This window comes from Desarmillaria tabescens, assembly GCF_030435595.1.
Source record: "Desarmillaria tabescens strain CCBAS 213 chromosome Unknown EV420scaffold_2, whole genome shotgun sequence".
NCBI lineage: Eukaryota > Fungi > Basidiomycota > Agaricomycetes > Agaricales > Physalacriaceae > Desarmillaria > Desarmillaria tabescens.
Window position 1 is genome coordinate 1,012,209 of NW_026848301.1, and position 25,888 is coordinate 1,038,096.

General features: G+C 48.2%; 10 protein-coding genes and 1 non-coding gene across 11 annotated transcripts; 5 read left to right on the forward strand and 6 right to left on the reverse strand.

The window, feature by feature from the left end:
• Positions 1-100: 100 nt before the first annotated feature.
• On the reverse strand, positions 101-781 carry EV420DRAFT_1259094 (riboflavin kinase; the record flags this gene model as incomplete). The annotated part of the gene is made up of 4 exons (XM_060466935.1): positions 101-210; positions 263-365; positions 412-572; positions 619-781. 4 exons carry the CDS (start codon positions 779-781, stop codon positions 101-103), a joined length of 537 nt encoding a protein of 178 aa, XP_060338342.1.
• A 16-nt stretch (positions 782-797) lies between these two features.
• On the forward strand, positions 798-1,822 carry EV420DRAFT_1502668 (uncharacterized protein). Its single transcript, XM_060471134.1, has one exon. The coding sequence runs from the start codon at positions 826-828 to the stop codon at positions 1,591-1,593; it is 768 nt and encodes a 255-aa protein (XP_060338343.1). The 5' UTR covers positions 798-825; the 3' UTR covers positions 1,594-1,822.
• A 132-nt stretch (positions 1,823-1,954) lies between these two features.
• EV420DRAFT_t39 lies at positions 1,955-2,038 on the reverse strand. Its single transcript has one exon. It is a non-coding gene; the product is annotated as a tRNA-Gln (tRNA).
• Positions 2,017-4,161, reverse strand: EV420DRAFT_1502670 (uncharacterized protein). Its single transcript, XM_060471135.1, has 8 exons — positions 3,976-4,161; positions 3,810-3,923; positions 3,695-3,761; positions 3,564-3,645; positions 3,451-3,517; positions 3,228-3,401; positions 3,047-3,182; positions 2,017-3,002 (listed from the first exon to the last, which is right to left on the reverse strand). Exons 1-8 carry the CDS (start codon positions 4,099-4,101, stop codon positions 2,122-2,124), a joined length of 1,647 nt encoding a protein of 548 aa, XP_060338344.1. The 5' UTR covers positions 4,102-4,161; the 3' UTR covers positions 2,017-2,121.
• A 5,395-nt stretch (positions 4,162-9,556) lies between these two features.
• EV420DRAFT_1502677 (Sucraseferredoxin-like protein) lies at positions 9,557-11,540 on the forward strand. Its single transcript, XM_060471136.1, has 7 exons — positions 9,557-9,962; positions 10,015-10,091; positions 10,141-10,651; positions 10,717-10,773; positions 10,826-11,034; positions 11,088-11,337; positions 11,401-11,540. Exons 1-6 carry the CDS (start codon positions 9,824-9,826, stop codon positions 11,250-11,252), a joined length of 1,158 nt encoding a protein of 385 aa, XP_060338345.1. The 5' UTR covers positions 9,557-9,823; the 3' UTR covers positions 11,253-11,337; positions 11,401-11,540.
• A 526-nt stretch (positions 11,541-12,066) lies between these two features.
• EV420DRAFT_445026 (uncharacterized protein) lies at positions 12,067-12,996 on the forward strand. The gene is made up of 3 exons (XM_060482152.1): positions 12,067-12,076; positions 12,127-12,300; positions 12,455-12,996. The coding sequence occupies exons 2-3, from the start codon at positions 12,222-12,224 to the stop codon at positions 12,772-12,774; spliced, it is 399 nt and encodes a 132-aa protein (XP_060338346.1). The 5' UTR covers positions 12,067-12,076; positions 12,127-12,221; the 3' UTR covers positions 12,775-12,996.
• A 596-nt stretch (positions 12,997-13,592) lies between these two features.
• EV420DRAFT_1616789 (putative serine/threonine protein kinase) lies at positions 13,593-15,743 on the forward strand (the record flags this gene model as incomplete). The annotated part of the gene is made up of 3 exons (XM_060475164.1): positions 13,593-14,216; positions 14,272-15,003; positions 15,054-15,743. 3 exons carry the CDS (start codon positions 13,593-13,595, stop codon positions 15,741-15,743), a joined length of 2,046 nt encoding a protein of 681 aa, XP_060338347.1.
• Positions 15,744-16,394: 651 nt separating this feature from the next.
• On the reverse strand, positions 16,395-16,709 carry EV420DRAFT_1635334 (uncharacterized protein; the record flags this gene model as incomplete). Its single annotated transcript, XM_060476428.1, has 2 exons — positions 16,395-16,570; positions 16,625-16,709. The coding sequence occupies 2 exons, from the start codon at positions 16,707-16,709 to the stop codon at positions 16,395-16,397; spliced, it is 261 nt and encodes an 86-aa protein (XP_060338348.1).
• Positions 16,710-16,955: 246 nt separating this feature from the next.
• EV420DRAFT_1685456 (cytochrome P450) lies at positions 16,956-19,760 on the reverse strand. Its single transcript, XM_060479273.1, has 11 exons — positions 19,212-19,760; positions 18,818-19,160; positions 18,572-18,761; positions 18,383-18,518; positions 18,301-18,333; positions 18,173-18,243; positions 17,970-18,120; positions 17,844-17,919; positions 17,468-17,793; positions 17,327-17,411; positions 16,956-17,279 (listed from the first exon to the last, which is right to left on the reverse strand). Exons 1-11 carry the CDS (start codon positions 19,275-19,277, stop codon positions 17,065-17,067), a joined length of 1,692 nt encoding a protein of 563 aa, XP_060338349.1. The 5' UTR covers positions 19,278-19,760; the 3' UTR covers positions 16,956-17,064.
• EV420DRAFT_444506 (uncharacterized protein) lies at positions 19,608-21,621 on the forward strand. The gene is made up of 7 exons (XM_060482151.1): positions 19,608-19,968; positions 20,033-20,106; positions 20,156-20,345; positions 20,405-20,525; positions 20,584-20,715; positions 20,770-21,182; positions 21,239-21,621. The coding sequence occupies exons 1-7, from the start codon at positions 19,948-19,950 to the stop codon at positions 21,344-21,346; spliced, it is 1,059 nt and encodes a 352-aa protein (XP_060338350.1). The 5' UTR covers positions 19,608-19,947; the 3' UTR covers positions 21,347-21,621.
• A 1,759-nt stretch (positions 21,622-23,380) lies between these two features.
• Positions 23,381-25,416, reverse strand: EV420DRAFT_1635337 (uncharacterized protein; the record flags this gene model as incomplete). The annotated part of the gene is made up of 11 exons (XM_060476429.1): positions 23,381-23,728; positions 23,783-23,926; positions 23,976-23,991; positions 24,036-24,139; positions 24,189-24,471; positions 24,521-24,594; positions 24,645-24,713; positions 24,758-25,081; positions 25,139-25,145; positions 25,195-25,316; positions 25,366-25,416. 11 exons carry the CDS (start codon positions 25,414-25,416, stop codon positions 23,381-23,383), a joined length of 1,542 nt encoding a protein of 513 aa, XP_060338351.1.
• Between the last annotated feature and the right edge of the window lie 472 nt (positions 25,417-25,888).

Sequence of the window (25,888 nt, forward strand, 5' to 3'; positions counted from 1 at the left end):
AACTTGAAGTGATGCCAAAGTCAGCGGGCATGATTTTGGAGCGTTTCATCGAACGACGTGGGACAGAGGGAGACTTGTGGACAATTCGAAAGGTTCTATTCTATTCCTTTAACACAAAGTGAGGATGGGTTGCAAAAGCCTTGTAAGCCTCCCGATCTAACGAGTTTGAGGCTACTCGTTTATCGGTCTCTATAGTCTCTATGAGTGCCTCTGATAAGGAGTGAGCGATAAGAAGGTGTGAAGAAGAGTAAATAAAGCGCACCCATGGTGGTAAAATCCAACTCGGGGCGTATATATCCGAGGACGACGGCTCTGAGTTCCATGCCGTAAAAGTCGGCGGTGTACTCGTGCATGACGTGGATCTCCTGCTGGACGGTGAAGGCGACGCAATGGGACAGAATGTAGACGTACAGCAGTAAGACGCTCATTCTTGTAGAAAGGGTTCCAGCCGAGACTCATGACCATTGGCCAGACCTCGTTAGAAGGTGCTTCTGGGACTTGGGCGTAGCCATAGTACACCCCAGGCTGGGCCACTGAGCTGATCGCTTCTATCGCTTCATCAGGGAGGTTTGCTGCGAAGTATCAGCGTCAGAGCTAGGAAAGAGCAAGTGATATTACCAGTAGGACAGTGCAAGTCCTTGCCTCCTCGTCCAAACCCATGCTGTACCGAGCCACTAAGCAGGATAGGAAAGGGGGGTTGTGGTTCGTCAGGACCTACGATGAGGGGACGACTATCGCGAAAGCTGTCTGTCTGTAAGAGGGCAGTAGGACGGGCAGTCATCAAAGTCAGTCAGAGTCTATTTTGGGACTTTACTCTTGACCACGATGATCCCAGCGCCGGTGCCTGTAAATCCATACTCCGTCTACCAGTCTGCCTACACCGCCGCCTATTATCCTTACACAGCCCCTCCCCAGCAACAACAACCAGAGCCGTCCCCGCCGTCACCAGTCCCGCCCGCTGTATCCCCCGCCGCCGCCTCAGAAGCAACCCAGCGCCTCGTCTCCGCTGAACTCAAACGCGCCGGATTCGATGCAGCAGAGCCCGCCGCCGTCATCCGTCTCGAGCATGAGGTCGTCGCCATCGTCGAGGCCCTCTACCACCGCGCTCACGAGTACGCAAACCTCGCAAACCGTGCAGGGGCCGTCGCTACTGACTTGATGCTCGCCTGCAAGGACTACGAGTTGGATATGAAAGGTCTCCGTGCGCAGACTCGGAAGAGAAACGCGCCGCCGCTTCCCACACTGATCCCTCCACCCTCGCGCTCTCCCTCCCCAGAACTCCTCTCATCCGACGACGAGGACCCCGCGTCGTCCGTCCCATTCACCCTGCGCAACCTCCCGACTTCGTTCCCAGACCTACCCCCGAAACATACGTACCACCAGACTCCCGTGTCCCCGCCGAAAAGGGCAGCGTTGCCTTCGCTCGAGAAGAAGCTCAAGACAGCAGGGCTTGTCCAAGAGTCCCTGCGTAACCTCATGCTTGCTACCGAGGATGCCTCGGGCCAGGGTCAGGAGGACGCGCAGCTACTAGGGCATATCGTAAATTGGCAGAGTAGTGCCCATCCGAGAAAGAGGTGGAGAGTGGGGTCCTGATGCGGCGTGTGCCATCTGTATACCATCCTGGTAATAATGCTACATACGGGAACCTACCTACGAGCACTGAGGGTATAGCCGGTTCAATCTTAACAAAGTCATTTATGAGAGTGTCACAGTCGTTTCACTATGGCTTGGGCCCTACTCAAAGTCTTGAAGCTTGAATGTTGATTAAGAGTCCTGAAAACTGTTATAATAAATCATCATACTCCAGTGTTGTGTTCAGCGTTCCAAACTTCAAACTTCACACTCCATCTATACAAGTTCATTATTGTCCACTGAACATTTTGATTTCCCGCATCTCCGTCGCGATGTCATCCGATGATTTATGTTTTACAAAAGATTGCAACGAAAAGATTGAAGGCACTACCAGGGTTCGAACCTGGGTTATGGGAACAAGATTACATAATCAAAATCCCATGTGCTGCCACTACACCATAGCGCCGATAGCCGAATTCTGAAATTTTACATCTAAAATAAGGAATGTCCTTGACATGTCCATTGAAGACAATATTCAAAGTATAATTCCTACTTTTCCTTGTCTTTGCCTCTCGCACTTCTTCTCAAACCCTTCGCAGCAGTCGCAGGAACATCTGCTTCCTCATTCTGAGCCTTCTTCGACCTTCCCCTCGGCTTGGGCTTGGGCGCAGTCTCGGTATCTACATCCATCGGATCGTCGTTCAAGTTAGCATCCTTCTTCCGTCTCCCTTTTGGTTTCGATTGTTGTTGAGGAACCACAGGATCAACGTCCATAGCATCAGACTCTACGGCAACGGGTTGAGGTGTTGACGGCCCAGCTTCAGCTGGTATAGGCGGTTGAGGGACCGGGCTTGGCCATGCACGCGGAGCTGGATTCGGAACGGCCTGGTTTCCCCTCGTACGCGGGTTCAGTGCCCACGTAGTCAACACAGGCCCAGCTGAAGGAGGCGCGGCAGAAACTGGTGCACTGAGCGCATATGTAGGAGGCTGCTTCCAGACGGGATTTTCCTTTTCCTTTTCTTTTTCTTTGGCTTTGGCTTTCTTTTGTGCTTCTGGAGGAGGCGTCGGCTTGATCTTGTTATGCCTCAACCGGCAATTGACATCAGTCCTCCCCCCACCCATCTCGCTCGCGACGGCCTTCCATCGCACAAGGGTCCCAAACTGGTCAACGAGCTCGACGAGCCGACGATCATCGTCCTCCGTCCAGACACTGGCCACCTTTTGTCGCTCGATCCACCGGTCCCGGCATTGGTCATTCGTCCGCCCCGGCATCGCACTCGCCACATCCACCCAGCTCTGTCCGTACCCCGCCACTGCCAAATCCAGCCGTGCGTCCTCTGCCTCCGTCCATGGGCTGCGATTGAGATGTAGTCGGACGTATCGCGCTTCGCATTGTACGGCGTTGAGGTCGTTGGCGACGTATCGGGCAACTAACGAGAATTAGTAGGCGAAGTACCAGACAAAGCAGGCATACCTAGACTCCAGTTCGCCACACCGTACTTTCCGACGGCTTCCTCGAGTCGGTCATCGACACGTTTCTTCCACGCATATTTGGGCCGTTGCCGAAGCTGGATGGCTTTGCGCATACAGTCAAGAGGGATACGGTTTGTCTGGACACCAGGTTAGCTTGGACAGAGGAGTGAAATAGTGCTTACACCAAGGTCCTTTGCAACTTGCACCCAGTCCACCTTTGTCTCTTGAGCGACTACCTTCAAATGCTCAATCTCTTGGTCTGTCCACTCGCCATGATTGATCCTAGGGTGCTTGTCTGCCATCCATTTGAACTCTACCTCGTCTGCGGTCCATTTCGCCGTAGACGCGTCGGATACCTGAAGGTTAATTAGGATACGTATAATACCAGAATGAATGTAAATCTACTTTTTCAGCGATAATGGCCCAGTTGATACCTTCTGTGTTGTGAGTTATGTCGATATCCGATGACCCACTAGAAACGTCAGAGAGAACGGGAAATTTTCTAGGGAAGAACGTACCGTTCCCTCGTTTGCAGTGCTTTCAGCCGTGTATTCTCGTTCTTGACGCCCTTATCTAGTGCCGCGAGTTCTTTGGCCTTCACTATCGTTGTTGTGTTAGGGAACGAAAGGGCCATGGGAAAGGAACATACTAGGCCGTAGAGTCGTCCAAGCTAGATACTGCATTCTCTGCTTCGACTCCTCATAGAATGGTGATGACTCGAAACATACATGAGACACAACACCATATCGTGGAGGAATACTCACTGGATTGACTAGCTCACTCGACGCTACCGGCCCCATAGGTTTATTCGCGCCTACGACCTGTACTTGGACCCCGAGGACCTCGTCCCCATCTTCTTTGTCGCGCTCCGCCGCTTTCTACATCGGTAAGCGAAAAAGCCAACAAAACACAGTAGATTCCAAAACGCACGAGGAGTTTGTCGAGCTCGTCGAGCTCTGCAGAGAGGGCGTCAGCGTATTGGGTGAGGGCATATTGATGCGCTTTGGCGGTGTCGATGGCGGGTGTGAGGAGGTCGTGGATGAGCGAGGTGGTCATTGGTGAAGAAGGAAGCTGCGGCCCGGGAACTTAGTTCCTAGTTCTTGATTTCAAATTCTTCTCTCCAACTAGACCTGTAACCGGTCGTCTTCTATATATGGGAGCAAGCTCACGATATATTTATAAGACGACCTGTACAACTGAGTTTAAATTTGGCGGGTTCATTTTTGCTGACCACGCACCTTCCTAAATAGATATAGCATCCAAAACGGGAATGCGCTGAAAGCGCCGTGCCGCGTCAATGTCGTGTTGCATTCCTCCTTTTTTTACACAGCGTAAGAGATATGCGTCTCTCAAACAATGTCAACAAGCACTGTTGATGCCATTTGATTCTAGTCATACTCAACAGACCCGAAGTCGGCCCCAAAATATACTCAATAATATTTCCTCAGTCATACGGCTAGGTGGAAGGCGGCCTTTGATGACATCCTTCTGTACTTCTGGTCATCTCTTCAGGGCCGCCAAGCTGATTTAAGGGTGTACTGATCTGGATAGAACTTCGTCAAGCGAATTGTAGTAATGAATGAGGATAATGGCACAATCATTGAAAAAATTCAGAATGAGAGACATCCCACAGCGCGTCGAAGTCGCATCGCTACCTGTATCTGCAAGAGGTAACCGCGCTTTCAGCGCATTCCCGTTTTGGATGCTATATCTATTTAGGAAGGTGCGTGGTCAGCAAAAATGAACCCGCCAAATTTAAACTCAGTTGTACAGGTCGTCTTATAAATATATCGTGAGCTTGCTCCCATATATAGAAGACGACCGGTTACAGGTCTACTCTCCAACTACTGCCATGTCCTCGTCATCAGACTCCTCAGACAAGTCCCCATCTAAGAGAAAGTAATCGTACATCCGACGCTTCTCAGAGTCTGAAGCTGCACTCTTCATTCTCCCAATCTCATGCTCCTCTTAAGCAGCTTGGACTGGTGGCATATTTCTTAGATCTCGCTATGTGCGTCCCCTGGGACTCCTGATACCAGGATTCAACACCACGCAGTTCTAGGGGACAAATTACGTTTGTATCTGATGTGCTCTCGAGCCTTCAAGCTCCAAGGCTTCAAGGCTTCACGAAATGGCTCTTTTATTTTTCCGACGATTTATCGGACACACGAAACGAGGTCCGACTCTCGAGACCTATAGTTCGGTTACGATCATGCTTTATCGTACCAATCGCAATCTCGTCGATGTAAAAATTATACCATGACACCTGTGCCACATGCCAACACAAACAAAAAACGAACAGAGGTTAAATGTGACAATCAGTGACTTTTGCGTTTGGGCAAGCACTTCCACTTTCTTTCTTCATGAATCTAAATTTTATTCCTTCTCTGGAACCCTCGGCTGCTGCCAGAACACGCGCTTGTTTCTATTCTTGTATCTGAATCGCAACGTTTTGATTTACGCGCATGTGATTGGTTAGGATTGGTATTAGGAGGAAGTCAGTGAAATATTTGTATCCAATAATAGTGGGGGTCAGAGTTGGCGATTATCTCCTGTAATCTCTAATTCTGACTCCCATTAATCCCGGTGCTTATGGTACGCTTCTGTTTAGCACTTGCGCGGTCTCTCATCCGAATCTCCAGAAATTCCCATCGGGAGTGAGCATTTTTTCAGCCTCTAGTATTCATCGGCCCGTCTCTTCCAAGGTATTCAACTTGATCTCTCCCTCAGCTAGATGAAATCTCAACTGGAGGCGCGTGCTCATCCCAACATCCTTGCTGCTTCGACTTGGAACAAATTGTATCATGCCGAGCAGGGCAGACGCTAGATGGTGTCTCCATATCAGATGCTTCAGGACCGGCTGAACTGCGCACCCACCTCGCGTCGATGGTACGTCGTCTTGAGTCCTTTATCGCCATCTCATACCGGGCGCTAAACAAAATAAAGGTGATATTCTTGAACGCTAGGAAGATCCAACGTTCAGATCCTGTTTTTCCGACACTCTCAGCAGGTAATGACGAAAACACCATCCGTTCCTGCTTGTAGGCCATATAGGCGCACAGATTTCTTTATGCAAAAAGCCAGAACAGGCATGTTTATCCGTGAAGACATCTTCTGGGATATTCTCGGCTTACATGATCTCACAGTCCTCTATTTTCCGAACTTTCCAAGGCTGGTTTGCCATAAGGTTTGTGCATTTTGAATACTGTAGACATCTGATATTCTAGCGGGCTCTGTTTATCAGAGAAACGGCCCCTACCGAAGGAACTTTGAGTTTATTTCCCGATGTATTATTGTTGCCTAATGCCTATCTGATCCTCCGTCCTATCTTTCGTTTTTGTTAGTTACACCTGATTCCACGAGGATCTGGAACCCGAAGAGCTGGGCATTTGGTATTGGTCCACCTCTTCATGAAGGTTTCCAATATTGAATCGGGCCACGTAGATGTTTCAAGTGCGGATTCTCCCGGTATCGTTCCTCGCGATGGAGGGTGATATGAGCCTCAGCCGACACCCGAGCTGCGTTCTAACCTTCTCCATGAGAAGACTATGATTTCGGTTTCTGAAGTTGCCCCAGTGATACAGTATCCTGGCATAACGACCTCATTCATCCAGTCGAGAAGGACCACACCGGACATTATGACTAAGCAGGTATGTTACTCCGATAATAATCGATTCGACGCGTCTGAAATCTCTATCTCCAGTTATGTATGTCCCGGCTATTCCTACACTTCTATTGAATCAAGCATAAGGCAAGAGGCAAAAGAAAAGTTTCTTGAAGACAATCGCGCCACCTGGCTTCTCTGCACAGACGAAGCACGAAATCGTCTGGTGGGGTTTGGAAAGGCTGATGATATCTTGAATCCCTTGGTACGTAAGATTATGGGATTGTCGGTTTCTTTACTTGACGCATTGTCTAATCTTGTAGTCATGTACTACCACTTTTTCCCAGATATTCGACGAAACTGTAGTCTTCTCTGATCATTTTGTTTTGCGTTCTTTCCGCCGTACTCCATGTGATGGTAAGGAAACACTCAAATCCCGTGCTTCCTTTCGTCACTACGTGAACAATTTCTTGCAAGGGTCTTTCATAATGGAGCCTGGTTGTATCACGTTGAAGATTCGACCTATGCCGTAGAGTTATCCGATGGCCGTGGGCACTGGTAGATGCGTATAGCGCGAGAGAGTTGCATGCAGATAGGATATCATTAGAGTCTCTGGCATCAATGTCGCAAGATGGAGATATTCTTAACAGGAGTTCCCGGGTAGGCGTCGGACTAAGCGTATATGCGTGTGCACAAAAACTCAGAAGCAGGATCACGGGTTTCGTCACTTAAGATTCTTTTGTCATCGTCATTCTCATTGTCAGCAGTAAAGAAGAACAATTCATACCTGGGTGCCAAGGTTCTTCAGGTGCTAGGATACGGCGATTTTGCTGAGATGGCCCATGGTGGTGAGAAACCATTGCCAAGAAGCTGTGGAACGCGATCACGTGTTACATCCCTAAGTACTAAAAACCACGAGTTCTCACCAAAATTAAATATTACAGCGTCTGCATCTGCGCGCGGACATACCCATATATCACGGAGCTTTCCGCAAGGTTTTTATTAGAACCATGCAGAACACTAAAGTAGGTTACACGCGACGGGGAACTGCCAACGAGGCTCACATGTCCTCGGAAAGGAAGCAGAAGGCAAGTAGATCTGCATGAGAACTTAACGGCGACTGACTGCCAACCTCGAGACCCACATCGCTTCCGGTTCGTCGTCGGCCGTCACGCGATGAACTACTTGCTTCTCTATAAATCGCTTGAAGCACATTTCGGTCTGGATATAAAGCAATGAGTTGCGTTGGATATATTTTATGTGCATACGCACGAATGCTACTCTTCTATGTACTGGCTATAGATGTTACGGGAGATGGATCAAAAGCGCCCACACGAGAAAAGCAGAGTGCATTCCTTCTGCCTTCCCTTTCACTGAGACAAGTCGGGAAGGGTTGATTACTACGAACGTTTTCAAAGCATAAAGCTATCGACCAAGAAACAGATTCAACGCTAAGAAATGCATACGATGAATTATCCGTGGTCCATTGCTTCCAGACCCTACTGGCATGCGCACCAAGTGATATTGATGCCTCGACGTAGGCCCACACAAAAACCGGTCGCCCAGGTAAAGCCACCGAAGACATAGTACGCGAAGAAATTTCTGAGTGACTAGGCAAGAGCAATCCGTGAGCCTCTGCTACGCAGGCAAGAGTGGCGGCATGATAATGGAAGCTCAAAAACAGGTGTATTTATGCTTCGGTTTCCGTGGAGCGGTTTCAACGGGCTTGGCGGCATGGTGGCACCATCCGTCGTACGACCTCCATCGTTTTCGTCGCCACAATTTGAACATATTACCTCCAGGGACGTAGAAGAAACATCAGGAACCCGACATGGAGCGAGGGTCGAAATAAATGGTAATAATGACTGCCGTACCTTATACAAGTGTTCCTTTATGAACGAAGGATCCGACGGGCAAGCAGATAAGCAAATATCATTTAGTCGCTGTGTTGTATCTTCCGGGTGCTACCAAGTGCCTCGCGCTTTGGATATGGATATCAAATTCTAGGATGAGAAGCAATCTGACTGTCATGATTCGAAGAGCATTGTACAGTTGCGAACAGATCCGCATGCTGCAAAGTTGGAGCGACGGCTTCATCGTTGCACCTGCGATTTCGACTCGGTGACGGTGGGACGGTGTCCATGATGTTCATGATCCGCGGCAGCAACGACCAACCAATGGAAGTGCTGAGAAGCTGCGCATGCGCTGGTTGTGGCCCACGCTGTTACCCGGTAAATAGTCCACGGGGAGATTTTTAAAGCCCCCGGAGGTCGGGTGTGAAAAAGGGAATTTTAAAGCGAGAGGGCGCGCTCGCAGCCTCTGGTATCGATACTGCCAGGAAAAAGAACAGGATGCAACAAACTCATTGCGTCGACCAAGAAAAGGAAGTTGTCATGTTTAAGCGACGGCCCTTTAGAAGATGAATGATAAGCAGAAGCACAACGAGGACCCTGGAGAATGATTTACGCAATCCCAGCGCAAAGTGTCGTGAAAAAGAGTGAAACTGGCACCCTTGCTTATCGATACGAACACGAAGGGCGGATTGCCAAGGTTCTGTCATCCTATAAAAATACGCTAGGCTAGATCAAAAGTGTAAGTAGCGGCTGTCAGCTGCAGTGCCAAACGGAGGTCAATCTTTACACGCTGGTCATGAAAGTAGTAAGCGGTTGCCGATGGAGACAACGGTGGAGTTGAATACCTTGCTAATCTGGGGATCCGGAAGATGCGCATAATCGCCCATCCCCTGCTCGGCCGCAGTTTGGGCGTAGTCGTTATATTGAAACACCCGTCGGGCGAGAGATCGGACAGCGACCTAGAATCCAAACGACCTCACCCGATAATATGAAAAAAGCAGGCCAGCGACGGACCTTTAATTGGTTAAATAACGAGCTATTTCACTGATCAGCGCTGAAGAGAAAAAGGCGGTTGGGGAAGGGAATGTCTATCTTTAGTAAGGGTCCTTACAAAAGGAAGAAGCCGGGACCGGTTGCCGACCTACCCGCATCTTATCAGATAAAGGACTCCCATTTACCAGGAAACCCCCCCTATCTCACCGGCTTGCAAGAAGAACAGAGGTAGGTTGTGTAAAATACGGAAGATAAGGGACACGAACGTCTCCTCCTAACCACCACCACGTCTTCGCCTAGCCGCTTTTCCTGGTCCTTACACGTCATTATGTTCGCCTTGCGCCGGGTCGCTGCACTTGTTCTCGGCCAGGACAATTCACCCCAAGGCCTTCATGCAGAACTCGAGGCATCAGCAGTGCCAGTCACCAACGCTCAGTGCAGGTCCTGTCCAGATCCTTGCAATGATGGTGAAATTTCTTTTTCTCGGCCTTGCTTTTTATCTGATATGTTCCTCGTAAGGGCACGAGGGGTACCCCAAATTTGATGTAGACATGGAATCGCATATGCTTGGAAGTGTGAAGCCATACCGTCGGCAGGTAATTACTTCTTTTATCCTCATGTTTGTTGTTCAGCTTCCGCGTTTAGCTCGTCATCTCCACGGGGAAAACTGACTGGGACAGAGAAGTCACCGACACCAAGGGTTCTCTTGCTGCCTTTCTCTCACAGGTCGAACATCGACGACTCCATGTTGCACATCCACGACGGCCAAGTGTAACCGCTGTATCTCGTTCACCCCCGGCTGATTCCATTCTTCTTGAAGAAAAAGTTTGCAGCATCGTTTCTCCCCATAATCCTCTACCACCACCACCACCACCACCACCTTCTCACAATACCTCTGGCGTGTTCAACGCTACAGATTCAAAGAGGGTATCAATCCTGAATGGCAGCCATAATACACTGTGCCACGATCCAGACTATGAGACGATTCTAGTTTTCCCCGATTACAAATTGGTGACGGAGGTTCCGCGATCCGTTGAGGGTGCACAGAACCTATGGGACACCTGTGTCGATCCAGAACTTGGACGAGCGGGCGGGGTGCTTGAGAAGAGTCCATTCAATTCTTGGGTTATACCCTATGCGTGTGTGATCCTCCTCTGTGAGCTATTTATTTTCTGCTCCCGTTTCCCATCATCCGTCCTGACATATTCTGTCAAAAATTAGGCTCGCATAAAAAACGTGACAAACGATGCTCCATCGCCGCGGCAAAACTCGAGCATGGTGCGTTCCTGTGCTTTTTGCGTCATCTTTGTGGGACTTAATGGTATCGCAGCGTTTACACAGACCCTTGAATCCAAAGAGTGGACTGTAGATACCCAGCTGGAGCACCCTATGGAAGAGCCGTTGGAGGAATTCGTTGGATCGCTAGAGGAGCAGGAGGAGAATGTCACTCGACATTTGCGGGAACTCCAAGGAAAGAAAAAAGCGTTGATTATACGCAATTCACATATTGGGGGCCATCGGTATGCGGGGAATTGTATCGTGAGTCGGTAGCAATCTTCTTCCAGATGGAGGATGCTGATAAAGATGAACAGATTTACACTCCGCGAGGCACTGGTGTATGGTATGGTCGCGTGTCGACGCATGAAGTTGATTCGATTGTGGCAAATACGATTGAGGACGGGTTGGTTCTGCCCAAGCTGCTCCGAGGGGGTGTGAATATCTCGCGGCCCGGTTGTAGCAACTTGCATGATTGGTGACCAGGACCGCCTGAGATGGGGTATTTATTCATTCGCTCGTTCGTTATTGTATTTTGCTTTCTCTTCGGTTTCTGAGTCGATTGGTCTTTTGTAGAGTAGATTCTATGTTAGTGGTACCGTACGACTCGGGGATGCAGGCAGAGCGTACTGATTAATATCTTGAAGTAGTCGTATGTAAGATCTTGTTAATATAATACACGTTTATAAGCTTTGTCATGGTGGAGGGACCGGAAGGTTGAAGACTGATTCCAATAACGATTATCATTGCACCCGCCCAAGTTGAAGCTGCGTGGTGCACGTGCTTGGCTCTTGCCTTTCTCCGCTTCTTCGCTTCAAGTTCCTCGATACCGAGCTGGTCACCCTCCGTATGCGCAGTCTAGTGCTTTCAAAAGTATCAAAAAGAACTATTATCGAGCTACTAGTGCCTGTTGTTTAGCGTCTTGCTTCAAGTGCAGATAAAGATCCTGATGTTTCTTTATCACCAATTTCATACCTAGTTGAGCAGTCTACATGTGGGCTCTCCTCTACGCCGCGGCTGCTGTTGCTACTAGTGGTTATGCTCCAGGATACAATACCTTGTCCGCCACCCAACGCTCTGCCAACAGCGAAAGCCTTCTTTGGTCGCTTCCCTGGTTTCGAGGGGATGTCAAGCTTATGACCTGCTGTTTCTATGCTGTTGCTTCGTTATTCCATGCCCCAAAAGGCTAGAAGATCTCGCTGCTATACTCATCCAACCTGCCAGTCGCTTATCGGCCTTGGATCAAATGACCTGCTAGATCACCTTACGGGCATGGCTTTCGGATTGCGAGAGCACCTGGGCAGCGGTACTTGTGCTCTTTCACTGCTGGCAGGGCGGTCTGACATATATGTGTAGCCCCCTTGCACGAATTCAATCTCACGGCCGTGTAGGTTCATGACACACTGTGGGACGACTTTTGTGCTTATTCTTTGCCGGTTCGATGTTTCTGTATGACGGCGAATCTACGATTGTTTCTACATTTGAGGACGCTTGTGGGGCGGCTCTTCGGCTATCCTACATTACTCCGAGGTATGAGGCTGTTCGCCTGAGAATACTACGCTTATTGGCTTGTTTCGACGGCACCGCGTCTGTTTTGCCGGTGCTCTTCCCTGGTGCTGCACAGCCAGGCTTGTTTTTCATCACTGATGGGTTCGTAAACAGGGTCTCATTATTTCGATGACAGACAGCGTTCGAATGCAACTCTGGTGGATGTGGTTCTGTCTATTCTGTGTCAATCCATCTCCACAGTCTTGCCTTGTGGGGGTTCAGTCTCCACACCGGTCCCTCGGTGTCCACCATTGGGGCTGTTCGAGTAAAGTGATGAGAATCTCGGGGCATCATTCGGGGAGAGAGGAACGCCGTTCTCATCGCCGGAATCCTTGCAGGAGACTTGTCGTTTGTACAATCTCAACAGTCTCGCATTGTCTTGACATCGAGTACTACATACATATTGTTATCGACCATTGTACCACATTCACCTTTGCGTTTGCCACGATTCGCTGAGCAATACATTCCTGCAAAACGTGCCAGGTACGAACTCGCCATTGATATTGGACCGACGCATTTCCTGTGCATCTGGACTTGTGGAATGTAGCGTGTCTTTGCGCTAAGGCTTGCGAAGACAGCTATGGCATCGACTTGACAAACGGATCACTCAACTGGTTCCGGGAATGTGGATGTGTTTTTCTCTGGTCCTGTGCCCCTTTGCAAGATGCGATAATGTTATGCCGGATGGGATCTCCTAAAAACCAGAGCCTGGAAGCACAATAGACCGAAGGCGGAAGGAAGAGAATGCAAATAGTACGGGCCGAAAAAATGAAGAACATCGAAGCAATTGAAGACGGGAAAAACAACGTGGAACATCCGGGCAATTGAGATCGTGGCTGGGGTATATACGAGTAATTTAGGCAAATTCGAGACGACAAACGTAGGCCGGAGCTCCACTGATGTGTGAGATTACATTGCTCCACGAACAGAACGGACTATTATCTTTCTCTTTGCCTACCATATCGACCAGCATCTCGAGCTCGCTGTCTGGCTTAATGATCAGGCTGTGGTCCACAACGGCAAGCACGATGAATACAGGGATGGAGGATATGACGCCGAAACCCGGAGTATCAGATCGTAACCCGTTTGACACGCTCTCTTCGTCTCCATCACTTGCTGCCAGTTGCAGCGGCCATACTACCACCGGTCCTCGACATCCACTGCTAACACCGAACCACGACCTTACTCCTGGCGCGACGTCGTTGACGCCAGCTTCGAACGCAAGCTTTGCCGCCGCCCTGCCACCAAGTCTCTCTCTACATGCTTTCAACAACATGCAGCTTCCGTCGCCAAAGCGTTCAGACAAGTCCCCAGCGCCATCGGCATCGACCTCCACGTCTCTCACCAACACTTCCAAGGGCCAGATACATGTCAAGCTCATCCAAGCCAGGGGTCTGAACGTCCTCTCCTCAACGGCGAGGCCGTATGTCGTCGTTCAGTTCGAGCAGAACGAATTTGTCAGTCGTGATCCTACAGATGAAGCTGACAAGGAGGTCAAGGGCGTCCCTATTTCTCGCGTAGGCTCAGGCTCAGCACTCGGTGCCCTCGCCAAGGCGTCGGGCACTCCACATCCACCGTCTCCGTCCTCCTCGGTCGGATCTCGCACATCCACCAATAGCAGCGGCAACGGCACCGCTGGGGGCCTTTTTGGCCGCATGTCGTCCCACAATCCCGTCTGGAAACACGAGGTTTCCTTCGACGTCACTTCCGAGGCCTCAGTCATCACCTTCAACGTGTACGATCGTTCAGTTGACGACCTCGGTTTTCTTGGCACTGTCCAGATCAAACCGGTACTCATACATGAACATTCCGCTGATCAGTGGTACAAGTTATTGCCTTTTGAAAACGAGGTCGTGTCTGGTGAAATGCGAGTGCAGATAACGTTCGAGCAATACAAGGTTCGGTTCAATTGTATAATTCACGGCGTATACTTATACCTGTCGTTTTTTTCAGGTCAAGCGAGCTCTTACTCCCCGTGACTTTGAGTTTCTCAAGCTCATAGGACGCGGAACGTTTGGCAAAGTCTTCCAGGTCCGAAAAAAGGATACCAAGCGTATATACGCCATGAAAGTCCTCTCTAAAAAAGAGATAGTTGCAAAGAAAGAGGTTGCCCATACCATAGGCGAGCGCAAAATCCTCCAGCAGTCTCTTGAATCTCCTTTCCTTGTTGGTCTCAAGTTTTCCTTCCAAACGGACCAGGATCTCTATCTCGTCACTGATTTCAAGAGCGGTGGGGAGCTATTCTGGCATCTGCAGCGAGAAACGAGATTTCCTTTGGATAGGGCTCGTTTCTACATCGCAGAACTGGTGCTTGCGTTGGAGCATCTACACAAATACGATATTGTCTACCGCGACCTGAAGCCGGAAAACATCCTGCTGGACGCGACAGGGCATGTCGCATTGTGTGACTTTGGGTTGAGCAAGGCGGATCTGAAACCTGACGAGCTCACGACAACATTCTGTGGTACTACCGAGTACCTTGCACCAGAAATTCTCTTGGATGAGCATGGTTACTCCAAGATTGTTGACTTCTGGAGCCTGGGGGTATTGTTGTTCGAAATGTGCTGTGGTTGGAGTCCATTCTATGCCGAGGATACCCAGCAAATGTATAAGAACATCTGCTTTGGGAAGATCCGTTTCCCCAAAGGCGTGATCAACGAAGAGGGGAAGCAGTTCGTGAAAGGGGTATGAATCACTTTTTCTCCTTTGATTCATGTGCTCACAAACTTGTGCAGCTCCTTAACCGGAATCCAAAACACCGATTAGGTGCGACGCGAGACGCGGCTGAGCTCAAGGAGCACACATTTTTCTCCTGTATCGACTGGAAGGCTCTCAGCCTCAAGCAGGTCACACCACCCTTTAAGCCTGTTGTCGAGAGTGACGAGTCAACGGCCAATTTTGACCCCGAATTCACGACGGCTGATCTTTCGCAAGTAGGGGTCGATGGCATGGACGAGAACGACCCCTCAGAAGATTGGGTCATGAGTGGCAGCTATATGGGCAGCTCACACACACCCAATGGGCCTTTGGGTAGTGAGCGCAACGGCTCCAGCAGCTCGTTGGGAAGTATGCATGGGGGATTCGGTGCCCTAAGCATGACGAATGGCCCCTCGGGGAAGAGTAGTAAAGGCGTGGATATCAAGAAGGCAAAGAATGGGAAGCGGAAAAGTGGGAATAGTGGCCGTGGTAGCCCTCTGACTAGTTCAGTGCAAGAGAAGTTCAGAGGCTTTTCATATTCTGGTGGTGAGAGCCTGCGGGACGAGATGGAGATACGAACGAAGGTGAATGGGAATGCGAAGAGTGACGATGAAGGTCAGTCAGGTCCGGAACCAACAACGGAGGACGAATACGAGGACTTCTCGAGAAGCGCAGGGCGGTATGCTAGAGGGAAGAGACGAGGACTTGGGTTTACGGAGGTGGAGTGATCTATATAGCCACTCAGACATTGCATATGGTTTTTTGTCGTATCAATCATTGTCATGTTTAGACTAGTTTTGTAGTAATGTAGTACGGGCTTTGTATATTTTTTTTTCCCTTTGGGGTGGCGTTGACATGGTATATGGCATGTTCTGTGACGTAACTCCGCGCAGTCTAAGTGTAAGTATATTGAATACCGCACTGTCTGGATTCGTAACCTCAGGTCTTGTAGGCTTTGGAGACCAGACACTGTGCAGAATCTCCAGTGCGAGAGGGTTTCCAATGGGCTTCAGCCTGACGAATACGGAAATTCGAATGCTGACAGCCTGACAGCGCTGTGCATTCGCGTCCTGAAAGTATTATTACGTCCGCCATTGTGTCCGAGTCAGGATCGCGTCCGTTCTTACCACATCCCACCGCAATATCAATCACGATCTCCTCGTATTTGCCTGTACCCATATGAGTAGGCGCTGCTTCAATTTGACGCGTGACGCGTCTCGTTCCATCCTTCGGCCGTGCTGCCTGAGCATACGGAGAAAACAGAAGATCGGGCATACTGGCGTGGAATCTCATTCATGTTTTGTTAAGTACTCGTACTTTGCAGACTAGTTAGTCCATATCTTCAAATAAGCGAAGAGAAAGGTACCGTACGATTGTCATTATTTCCTCTTCAACTTCTCCTCCAACTTCCTCTCAAGCTCCAGTCGCGAAAGCTCCCTCTCGAGAACTTCCAGTCTCGCGTGAATGCGGTCGGTATCCGCTCCTCTGAGGTCACCTAATCTCGTGGACAACGCGGTGATATCGGCCTTGGTCGCAATTTGGTACATGTTTGCGGCTAAATTTCAAACGGTTAAAAGTCTATTTTGTCATGAAGAATACTAATACCTACAGAAAGAAAATGCTCCGACAAAGAAAACGAACCCACAGACAGCATTCACGATGGGTTCCCACTTGGCCATCGAGGAAGGAGGCATGGCATGTACTATACAGATCGTGAAGGTCGTGATGGTTACTAGATTGAAGCTAATAAATGTGGACTGACTCACTCGACAACCGGAGAGGCCCGTGGGAGCGTCGGGATTAATTTCAATTCTCAGGGTTCGTACGCACATGAACTAAATGATCAAGTACTTGATATGTTCAGGAAAAGCCCAGGAAATCGCAAGCACAGTCCGCTAGAAGGTGCAAGGTTTAGTTATATCGGCTGGAGACTTTCATTCTGCGAATTAATCCCATAAGCGAATAGCCGCTGCCAAAAGGACAAAGATACTGATGTATAAGAAATGCTATGGTACATCCAGAGAATTTGTAGAGGACACATGCACCAAATCATTTCGAGTCTGGAATCTCCGCGCCAGGCCGTCGTGTAGCCCTCACTAGGAGCGGCTTTTCAAGTATCACAGTGCGCTTATGGAGAATACCATCGCAGAATGCCTCTTTATCGAACGACTCGGGGAAGGACATATCAAAAGATAGAACCAAGCGTGCGATAACATACTGCAATTGTTGGTAGGCAAAAGCTTTCCCGACACAGACATGTTGTCCTATTTACATCATTAAATCGGAACCTAAGAAGGAAGTAACGCCTTACCAGTTGAAAAAGACAGTAATGCATTTCGATCAGCTTTTGTATCAGGTCCTAACCCGTCTGGCAACCATCGTTCTGGTCTGAATTCCTGTGTCGAGAAATAAACGGACATTCAAACGCACAAAAGCACAAAGTATCACTAACCAAAGGATCAGGGTAAAAGTTCGTGGGGTCGATTTGTTGTGAATATGATGCCACAGCGACGACAGTCCCTTCGGGAATGAACGATCCATCTATTGTGACGCCTCCCGAGGGTACTATTCTGGGAAAGTAGAAAGCTGTCTGCAGACGCAGTGCTTCGTCGATAACGCCACCGAGAAACGGGATCCCAGCAAGTCTGGAGCCTTCCAGATGTTCCATGGGGTCAGGAAACTCGGTATGCAGGACATCATAAAGCTGCTTGTAGTACTGCGGATGCGAAAGAAGATAGTAAAACACCATCGAGAGCGTTCCTGCGATAGTATCGCCACCTTTGCCGCCGATGAGAATAAATCAATCGGGTATACGATAAGATACGGACCTCCGAAGAGCGCATTGACTGCTTCTAGTTCAAGGTCTGGAAGTGGTATAGTTTTACCTGACCGAGACTCTTCCAGCTGCATCTGTTATTCAGTTGACAACGAAAAAACCAGTCAAAGGTACTCACAAGGTAAGAACTGAGGTCTCTCATACTTGTGTCATCATTCAATTTGATTCGCTTGTGCATCATTGCTGCAGAGATGGCGGAATACTTAACCATAGCTTCACTGGCTGGAACATGCCATATGATATCCATTAGCCAAGGCGCTTGTCCAAAGCTATGATTGGCAATCAGCAGCCAATAGCAGCGCTCAGAAGAAAAATTTCTACCATTCGATGGCTACCATTCCTTCCTTCCCAGTCATGACCAGACGCTCGGTGTCACCTTTCGCCATCAGTGCCTATAGTACACGACAGATATGAATGGAAGAATAGATTTGATGGAACAAAGTACGCACATAGTCGTTACAGCCTCCGTACATGATATCGCCCTATAAAAACAATGTCAATGTTGCTACCAGCTTAGAAAGAAAAACTCACCATTAAGTCATACGCCCAATGAGAGAAACATTCAGACAAATTGGCGGTGCCTTCTTTCGACCCAGCCTGTTGACGTTCGATATATGAAGCAAGCTCCCAAGTACGCCGCTCTATGCAAGGAATATAGTTTTTGGTGCTGTGTCAAGTTTCGTTAGAAAGCCCAATCAATCGAAAGCAAGAAGTAATCACGCTGTCGCGGATAGACCCTTCACCCATACTCGTTTACGTTCGTTATGGAGATGCAGGTCTTGCTTATAGAATAGACACATTACATCTTGATGTCCTGGGAGCCTATACATTTCGCTTTTTTCCATGGAAAGCGTAGGCCCATACAAAGGGTTAAGGGAGGATAATGAATTAATTGACAGGGTGTTATGTCCTATTATGAAGCGTGAGATTGTAGGATCAAGCAATAACATCTACTCAGTCGCTTACCAACTCTTACAATGGGACCATATTGCATGTGAAGCTGGTGGAGTTTTTGATGCCGTTTGCCCGACATAGCCAAGTGAACAAGCTGCAGGTTGGTAAACCACCATGATCGAGGTCCCGGGTAGCTGGCTAACGGATGGAAAGGTGAAAATCGATAGGAAACCGAGAGAAGAATGACCGATGTTGCGAATACAACGACGTAGAGCAACGTCAAGAGAAGAGGTGACGCTTGAGCCTCTGAAAACAAGAAACGAATTGAAAAGTACACTATCAGAGGGAAGATGGAGAATCCAAGAGCAGCATAGTCTCCTCGAACATGATACCGATGGAAGAAGAGCCATGATACCTAGAAGAGACGTTAGGAACTCTGACGAACAGGTGCGTGCTGGCGACATACCAGAGCTCCTCCCACACTGAGAGCGCTGACGTTCAGGACCACATCTGAAGCAACATCCACGGCCATTGACAAATTGCAAGCGAATTGGAAGGACTGCGACGGGTGCTGAAAGATGGTGGCTACTAACTCAATTGTGAGAGCACGAAGGTCACGCCCAGAATAACGAGGCACAACAGGAAAGATGGCAAAGATGTGGTTCCTAGATTCCTTCCAGACTAAGAGTCGGAGGATATCAAGAAGGAAAGATAGCACGTGTAGTAAGCGCCAGCGAGGTTAAGATACACATAGAAACCGCGTGTCAGGTAGCCACTGAGATTGAATGTAACGTTGATGAGTGATATCTTGACATCTAACAGCTTCCCTCCGGCTCCCAGGCGCATTTCGTACGGTGATGCTGGACGATTCATCGAAATCAATGATGAGCAAGGCATCTAACGAAGACTAAATAGTTTGATCACAGGGTGACCGGAGTCCTCAATAATAATGAATCGCTTGCAACTCCGACGTTGTTCTTCTCTCCATTGCGAATACGTTCTCAAGCCTTCAGAACAAAGTCTGATTCCATCAAGGTCATGATGCGTGGAACTCGGGAGAATTACCGACTGAGTCAGCTTGTGGCATCAGTAGTTGTTTTCGGGCGCCAGGCCCAAAGTTCACAAGGCTTAGGCTAATTTAGAAAATCGACAGTCTCTTCATCGTCCTCCCATACACTTTCTCTACCTGTGGTAACATCTCAATGTCTGGACAACTCATTCTCGTGAGCAGCATTCACGAATCACTACCTTGTATCATTGGATTATTTACTTACACCAAGCTGCCAGGTTACCGGTGCTACCGGTTTTATCGGATGCCATATCGTCGAACAGCTCTTGGAAAGCGGTTATCGCGTTAGAGCGTGTGTACTCATCGTCGATTCTTGCGCTGAGTGCTTAACGGAAAGATAGCGTTGCCCGTTCTGCAAAAATTGAAAAACTCAAATCTACCTACGCTGACTTTGGCGATCGTTTCGATGCTGTTGGCATTACAGACATCGCTGAGGATGCTCTTACCGGAGCTTTTGATGGTGTAGATGCTGTTATACACGGAGCCTCCGCGATGCCGACCCGAACCAGCAATGTTGAGGATATGATCACGGTACGTAAAGCATGTCTTCATAACTCATCGTATACACTAATGAAGGAATCTGTTCGCAGGTAGCTACCAATGGCACTCTTAACGTATTGCGCCGAGCGGAAGCTGCTGGGATACACCGCTTCCTTGTCCTGAGCTCAATCACTACAATGGTGACTCCAGCAATGACCTTTTCGCACAAAGGTTCGTATTCGCATATACAATTTATTCCATAAATTGAGTCTCATCTTTTGTACCAAAGATTGGTTTCAAGTGCCCGAAGGCGACAACAGCAAACGACCGGCGATGGCCGTCTATGGTAACGCAAAGACCCTCGCAGAGCTTGCGATGTGGAAATGGGCAGATGAACATCCCCACGTTCAGATATCTTCAAGTAAGGCTTACTCGTTGTGTCTTGTTTTTCTGGGCCGTACTCATGTATCTTCAGTCCATCCACCGTATGTCTACGGGCCTATATCACGGTACTGGCAAGTTCCAGAGGCCCCTGATTATTGGGCTTTGACTAGCGCCCTTGCGATTGCGACCTTGCTGAAACCTGATGGAATGTACCCTCCTTATCCTGCACATGTCGACGTCCGTGATGTCGCCAAGGCTTGTGTTCGTGGACTTAAACTCTGGAAACCGGCTCCAGCAGGCGAGCGCAACCGCGCTGCCTTTTTATCTCCTCAATACTTTGACTACGCTCGGGCTAAAGCGGTGATCTTGGAGCGCTACCCCGACTTGAAAAGCCGCATCATCACAGCTGATCCTCTTCCTTTCTACGGGCCGTCGGCTTTGGAGCATGAATGGGTGGACCGTCTCTTTGGGATGAAAAAGGAAGACTTCCATACATTCGACGAGGTTCGTGCCTTTTCCTTTCACCAATGTCCGGATAATAATTTTGTGGTCAATTGTAGACTATCTTAGATACGGTCGCCTGCATTTTGGAATTAGAAGAAGGATGGAAGGCCAAGGGATATAATCCTCAAGTCCCAACGCCTGATGTAAATGACCAACAGCAGTAAGTTGTAGATTCTGTAATTGCGCAATTGTATGAGTCTGGAAGCACTTTCGCCAAGTTCTTTCGTGTATTGTGACGGAATAACACCCAAGTGAACATGACAACTTGCCCATGGCTTGATTATCTTGTATTAGTTTTCACTCAAATCCGACTGTATAATCGCCGTTCAAAGGACCTGGATCTCCCATGGGTTCGGTGCATCTTCGCCACTCGGGACTTCTTCGATTTCACACAGAGCTATTCTCCGCAGGATGAGACTTGCACATCGGTTATCTGGATGTAATGGTCATTTGTGGCGGCATATCGGTAAATTTATAGCCGGAGAAACATGTGGAGTGCTTCGACGCGAAAGACCATATCGAGCTTTTCTTCCTCGGCGGATGCACATTGGATAAATGACGGGTTACCTATAGATACCCGTCTTCTTTACGTTGGTGACTCTTAGAACTTGTTTTGGAGATGATGATGATGATGATGCCGCCGCATATGTTATCAATCAAATACCGGGGTAGATGGCCAGAACTCCGTGTGGAAGAACGACGATTTTGAATTCATGACCCCGTGTCTACGGGAGGACAGTTTATTTTCGTTCTCGACATGCGATATCTTGAGCTTATCGAAGAATAGAAAAGTTAGCAACTTACCCGTTTCCTTGTGCTGCAGAAAGTCCACCTGCATAGACCTTCGTCTACGCTACGTATATGCAGTGGCACTGGTTGCAGCCGCGGAGGCAGGTTTGTTGCCATGAAGATTTGTACTCCCAAGTTTGAATAGATACAGTCGACTCCCTTATAACCCATACCCCTCTTAACCCATACTCTCGCATACCCCATAGATTTTTGGTTCCACCGACCTCGTTCGCAGGGAAATGGGTACCATAACCCATACCTCGCCCATACCCCATAACCCATAGCTTTTTGCCAGAATCTCCTCTCTAGTACCCCATATATTTCCCGGTCCGAGGTTAAATTTCCACCGAATTCTATTGATTTTCAGAAGCCGTGACACCGGAAGGCCCAAAATATGACTGTACCGATACATGTGTACCATGCCCGGTTGAAAACTAGGGTAAATGCACCTATGGGAGGTTGCCGAAGATTGCCGTCGCCAGAAAATGTTACGTGACCTGACAAATTTATTGAAAATACAGTAATCAACCGGTCTTCTGTACACCACCACTCCTTTGTACACTGTGTAGAACATCATTCCTCTGATATTCTCAGGTGATTTTGGTGCTTAAAATTTAGTATAAAATCCATGCTTCAAATTGAGATACTTTCCAGGGCTGTATGTGCATTCTGTAAATTGTGGTGGGCCTCCGAAGCCAGGACTCAGAATATATTATGTAAGACCATTCATTTGTACACCCGTAAATCACTCACTGCGCCTCAGAATCTTGTTCTAAAATCGTGAAAATATTTGTGTAACATCTACAGCCATATATAAAACCTTTATGCCAGACAGAATTATGAGGAAGAGCCAACAAGGAATTAAAAAATGGATATTAAGATTTGATGTACAGAAGACCGGTTGATAACTGTAGTGATCATTTGCACATTTGACCGTTTTCGAGAAATATAAAGCCTAATACCAGCCTAATACAGTAGAATATCGGGGGAAGATTTGAAGAAAATTTTAGTAAAAAATAATCACTCTTACACGTGATCTCCTTTGCAATCCATACTCTCGCATAACCCATAGCTCGGAGGTTCCACCGAACGCTATGGGTTATAAGGGAGTCGACTGTAGTATTCTGATAGTAAAAGCGTAATTGAAATTGGATTTCAATCAAGGGTTTTCACACGGCCACGGCTGGCCGCAGAAAAATTCGATGGACCGGAAAGACCGCAAAACTGTTACTGTGCTACACCAGAAGAACCCTAATGTAAGAAGGGAGGGACTAAGACACTTGTACCTACACCACACCTTCTATAGCAGTTAGCGTACTTGTCCCAGACGATAAAATGCAGGATCCAAAAAAAAACCCAAGGTAGTCAAAGGTATCTACATGTGCTTCAAGTCGTCACCAAGTGGAGCCTTACATTCGCATATCAGCCCAAAAAGAAAAACTCCAGCGTGCTGCAGCCATGACGGATCCGAGGAGTGTACCTACGACCTGTCGGATACCACTCATTTCGAGTGTATCAAAGGCCAGAGCGGCAATTCGATACCACATGGGTGATACAGCCTTGGGTGATTGTCCTCCGTCGCGGACAATAGAAAAAGGCAACCTTAGAGACGACGAACACGACGCCGCCACCGCTTCAGCGGCTTCGAGACCAGTTGTAAAGCCATCTTCATGGAAACCGTACTTCAAATATGCACCGGCATAATAAATCGATCTGACGCCTTGAATGCGCTTTAGAAGGACTTGCGATCGCTTAGCCTAAATTTGAAGATAGGTCAGTTAAAAAGAGGAAACCATCAGAATATCACTAACATTGGCATCTAGAAGTGGATGGTCGTACTTCCACCTGCCGATAATCATCTCCGGCCGAGGCTCATAGGGTGGGTTTAGGGTAACCAAGATGGGACCATGCTTAGCGTATGATAGATGCTGTAGTGCGTTCATACCAACTTCAAGCTGGAGATAAGTGATTTGGTATATGATCCAGATAAGAGACGACACGTACATGTTCTTTGGGAATACTTTGTCAGTAGTCCGCCACATTTTAAATACCAATTATGCTCACATAGATAATCGAGGAGGATTCAATCGAGTCTTTCCATACTCGTCTACGGACGATTCTGCAAGGTAGTTCCAGCATGACCAAGCTTCGCGATTTTTCGGCATCAGCTGGAAGGCATAAGCACCTGCAGTAGATGGAATGGCGGAACTGACTTACCGCTTCATCATAATGTAAAACACACTCGTTTTCGTTCCAACGGAACGCGCTGAGTATCTGGTGTTCCTCGTCGGTTACACCTCCTCCGGCCTTCAAGATGGATAAAACGGCATCCGAATGACATGCAAAAATAACGCGGTCAAATACTTTGTTACCATTAACTGTTGTCAAAAGTATTTGAGGGGCAGCAGTATCGCCAATGCTGATAAGCGACTGAACAGGGGTGGAGAGATGTAGTTGTTCTCGGGGCAAAGCTTCTATAATACGCTTGATATATTCCTGGCTAATATTATGTTAGAAATAAGAACTAGCACGAGGGGAAACTACGATACCTTCCGCCTGCAATAGTGAGCCATTCAGATTTGCCTGTAACTCTCAGCAGCTGATGATTCATCATGAATTGTACCTGCGCAGTTGTGGTCAAGGAGATTGGAATGACTGGAGGATCGGAATTACCAGAGTTTGTGCAGGGAAAGTCATCGCGAACGCATCGGGCGGCGTACTCCAGATACCAGCTGTCATAGGCTGATACCATTGAGCATTTATTCAGGTATATAAGTTGCACTCACCAGTAGATAGTTATCCCGGAAAGAATCTGAATAGCCCTCTTTACGCAAGTATTCACCAATAGACAATCCTAGTTCAGCGGGCTCATCTAAAAGACGACGAGCACACACATTGAACCGTATGATGTCATATAATAGGATCCACATTGAGGGATCCAACAAACGCTTGCGTTGACAGAATACACTCCAGATATTCTTCCCCGACCACTCGAAGAAGCCATTGTCTCGAGAAACGCTGAAGCTCATAGAAGTAGAAAGAATTCGAATAGTTGGGTCAAGACGCAGGAATCGGAGGAAATTTGGGTATGTGCATCGGTTGAACGCAATCTACAAGGACTCAAGCAATTGGACTCGATGAGAAAATATGACGACTATGTCACGCACAAAAGCTCTTCGAAAGTTTAAGAGGATGACATAGTGGCGGAGAGAAATAGACTTACGTATCTACATGGCATTCCTCAGAGCCGGCTCGGGCAGGAAGGAGAACGGTATTTGCATGACCCCCGATACGGTCATCCGCCTCATAAAGATGAACTTCGTGGTCACTGTATTCATTTAAAGCCTGGAATAGATCAGTGTCTCGACTTACTCGCAGAGAAAGGGCGAATTACCCAAGTGGAAGCGAGACCAGCTGCTCCAGAGCCGACGACAGCAATTTTCATGTTCCGGTAGGTCGAGCTTGGGACTAAGTGCTAATGAGTAAGTCGCCACAATGGCAGTATAAGACTCATACATTATTGAGGGATACTATTGTGAACAGGGATTAGAACAATCAATCATGGATTAAAAGCACCACATGTGCATATCCGTTCCAGTCGGTGACTACGGAGTTGAGAAGGTAAGCAAAGTTACGAGCACTAGAAGCAAAGGAGTAATGTTGACCACGCCAAATCGCGACTGTGCGGCGTGGTCCACGGATCAGACTCAGGTTATGATGTAGGTTTGATGCCATTCGTTGTTCGGTGCTTTTCGATACTAGGAGTTGCAAACGAAGTTGCGAAGAATGATCCAAAACTATGATAATCAGCAATTATTCAAGTTGGTTTGAAATGACCCAAAGAAGTAGACTGAGCTTGGGGGCAACCGTTGCAGATTCTGATGAAAAAAAGTTACGCGAACCCAAGACAGTAGGAT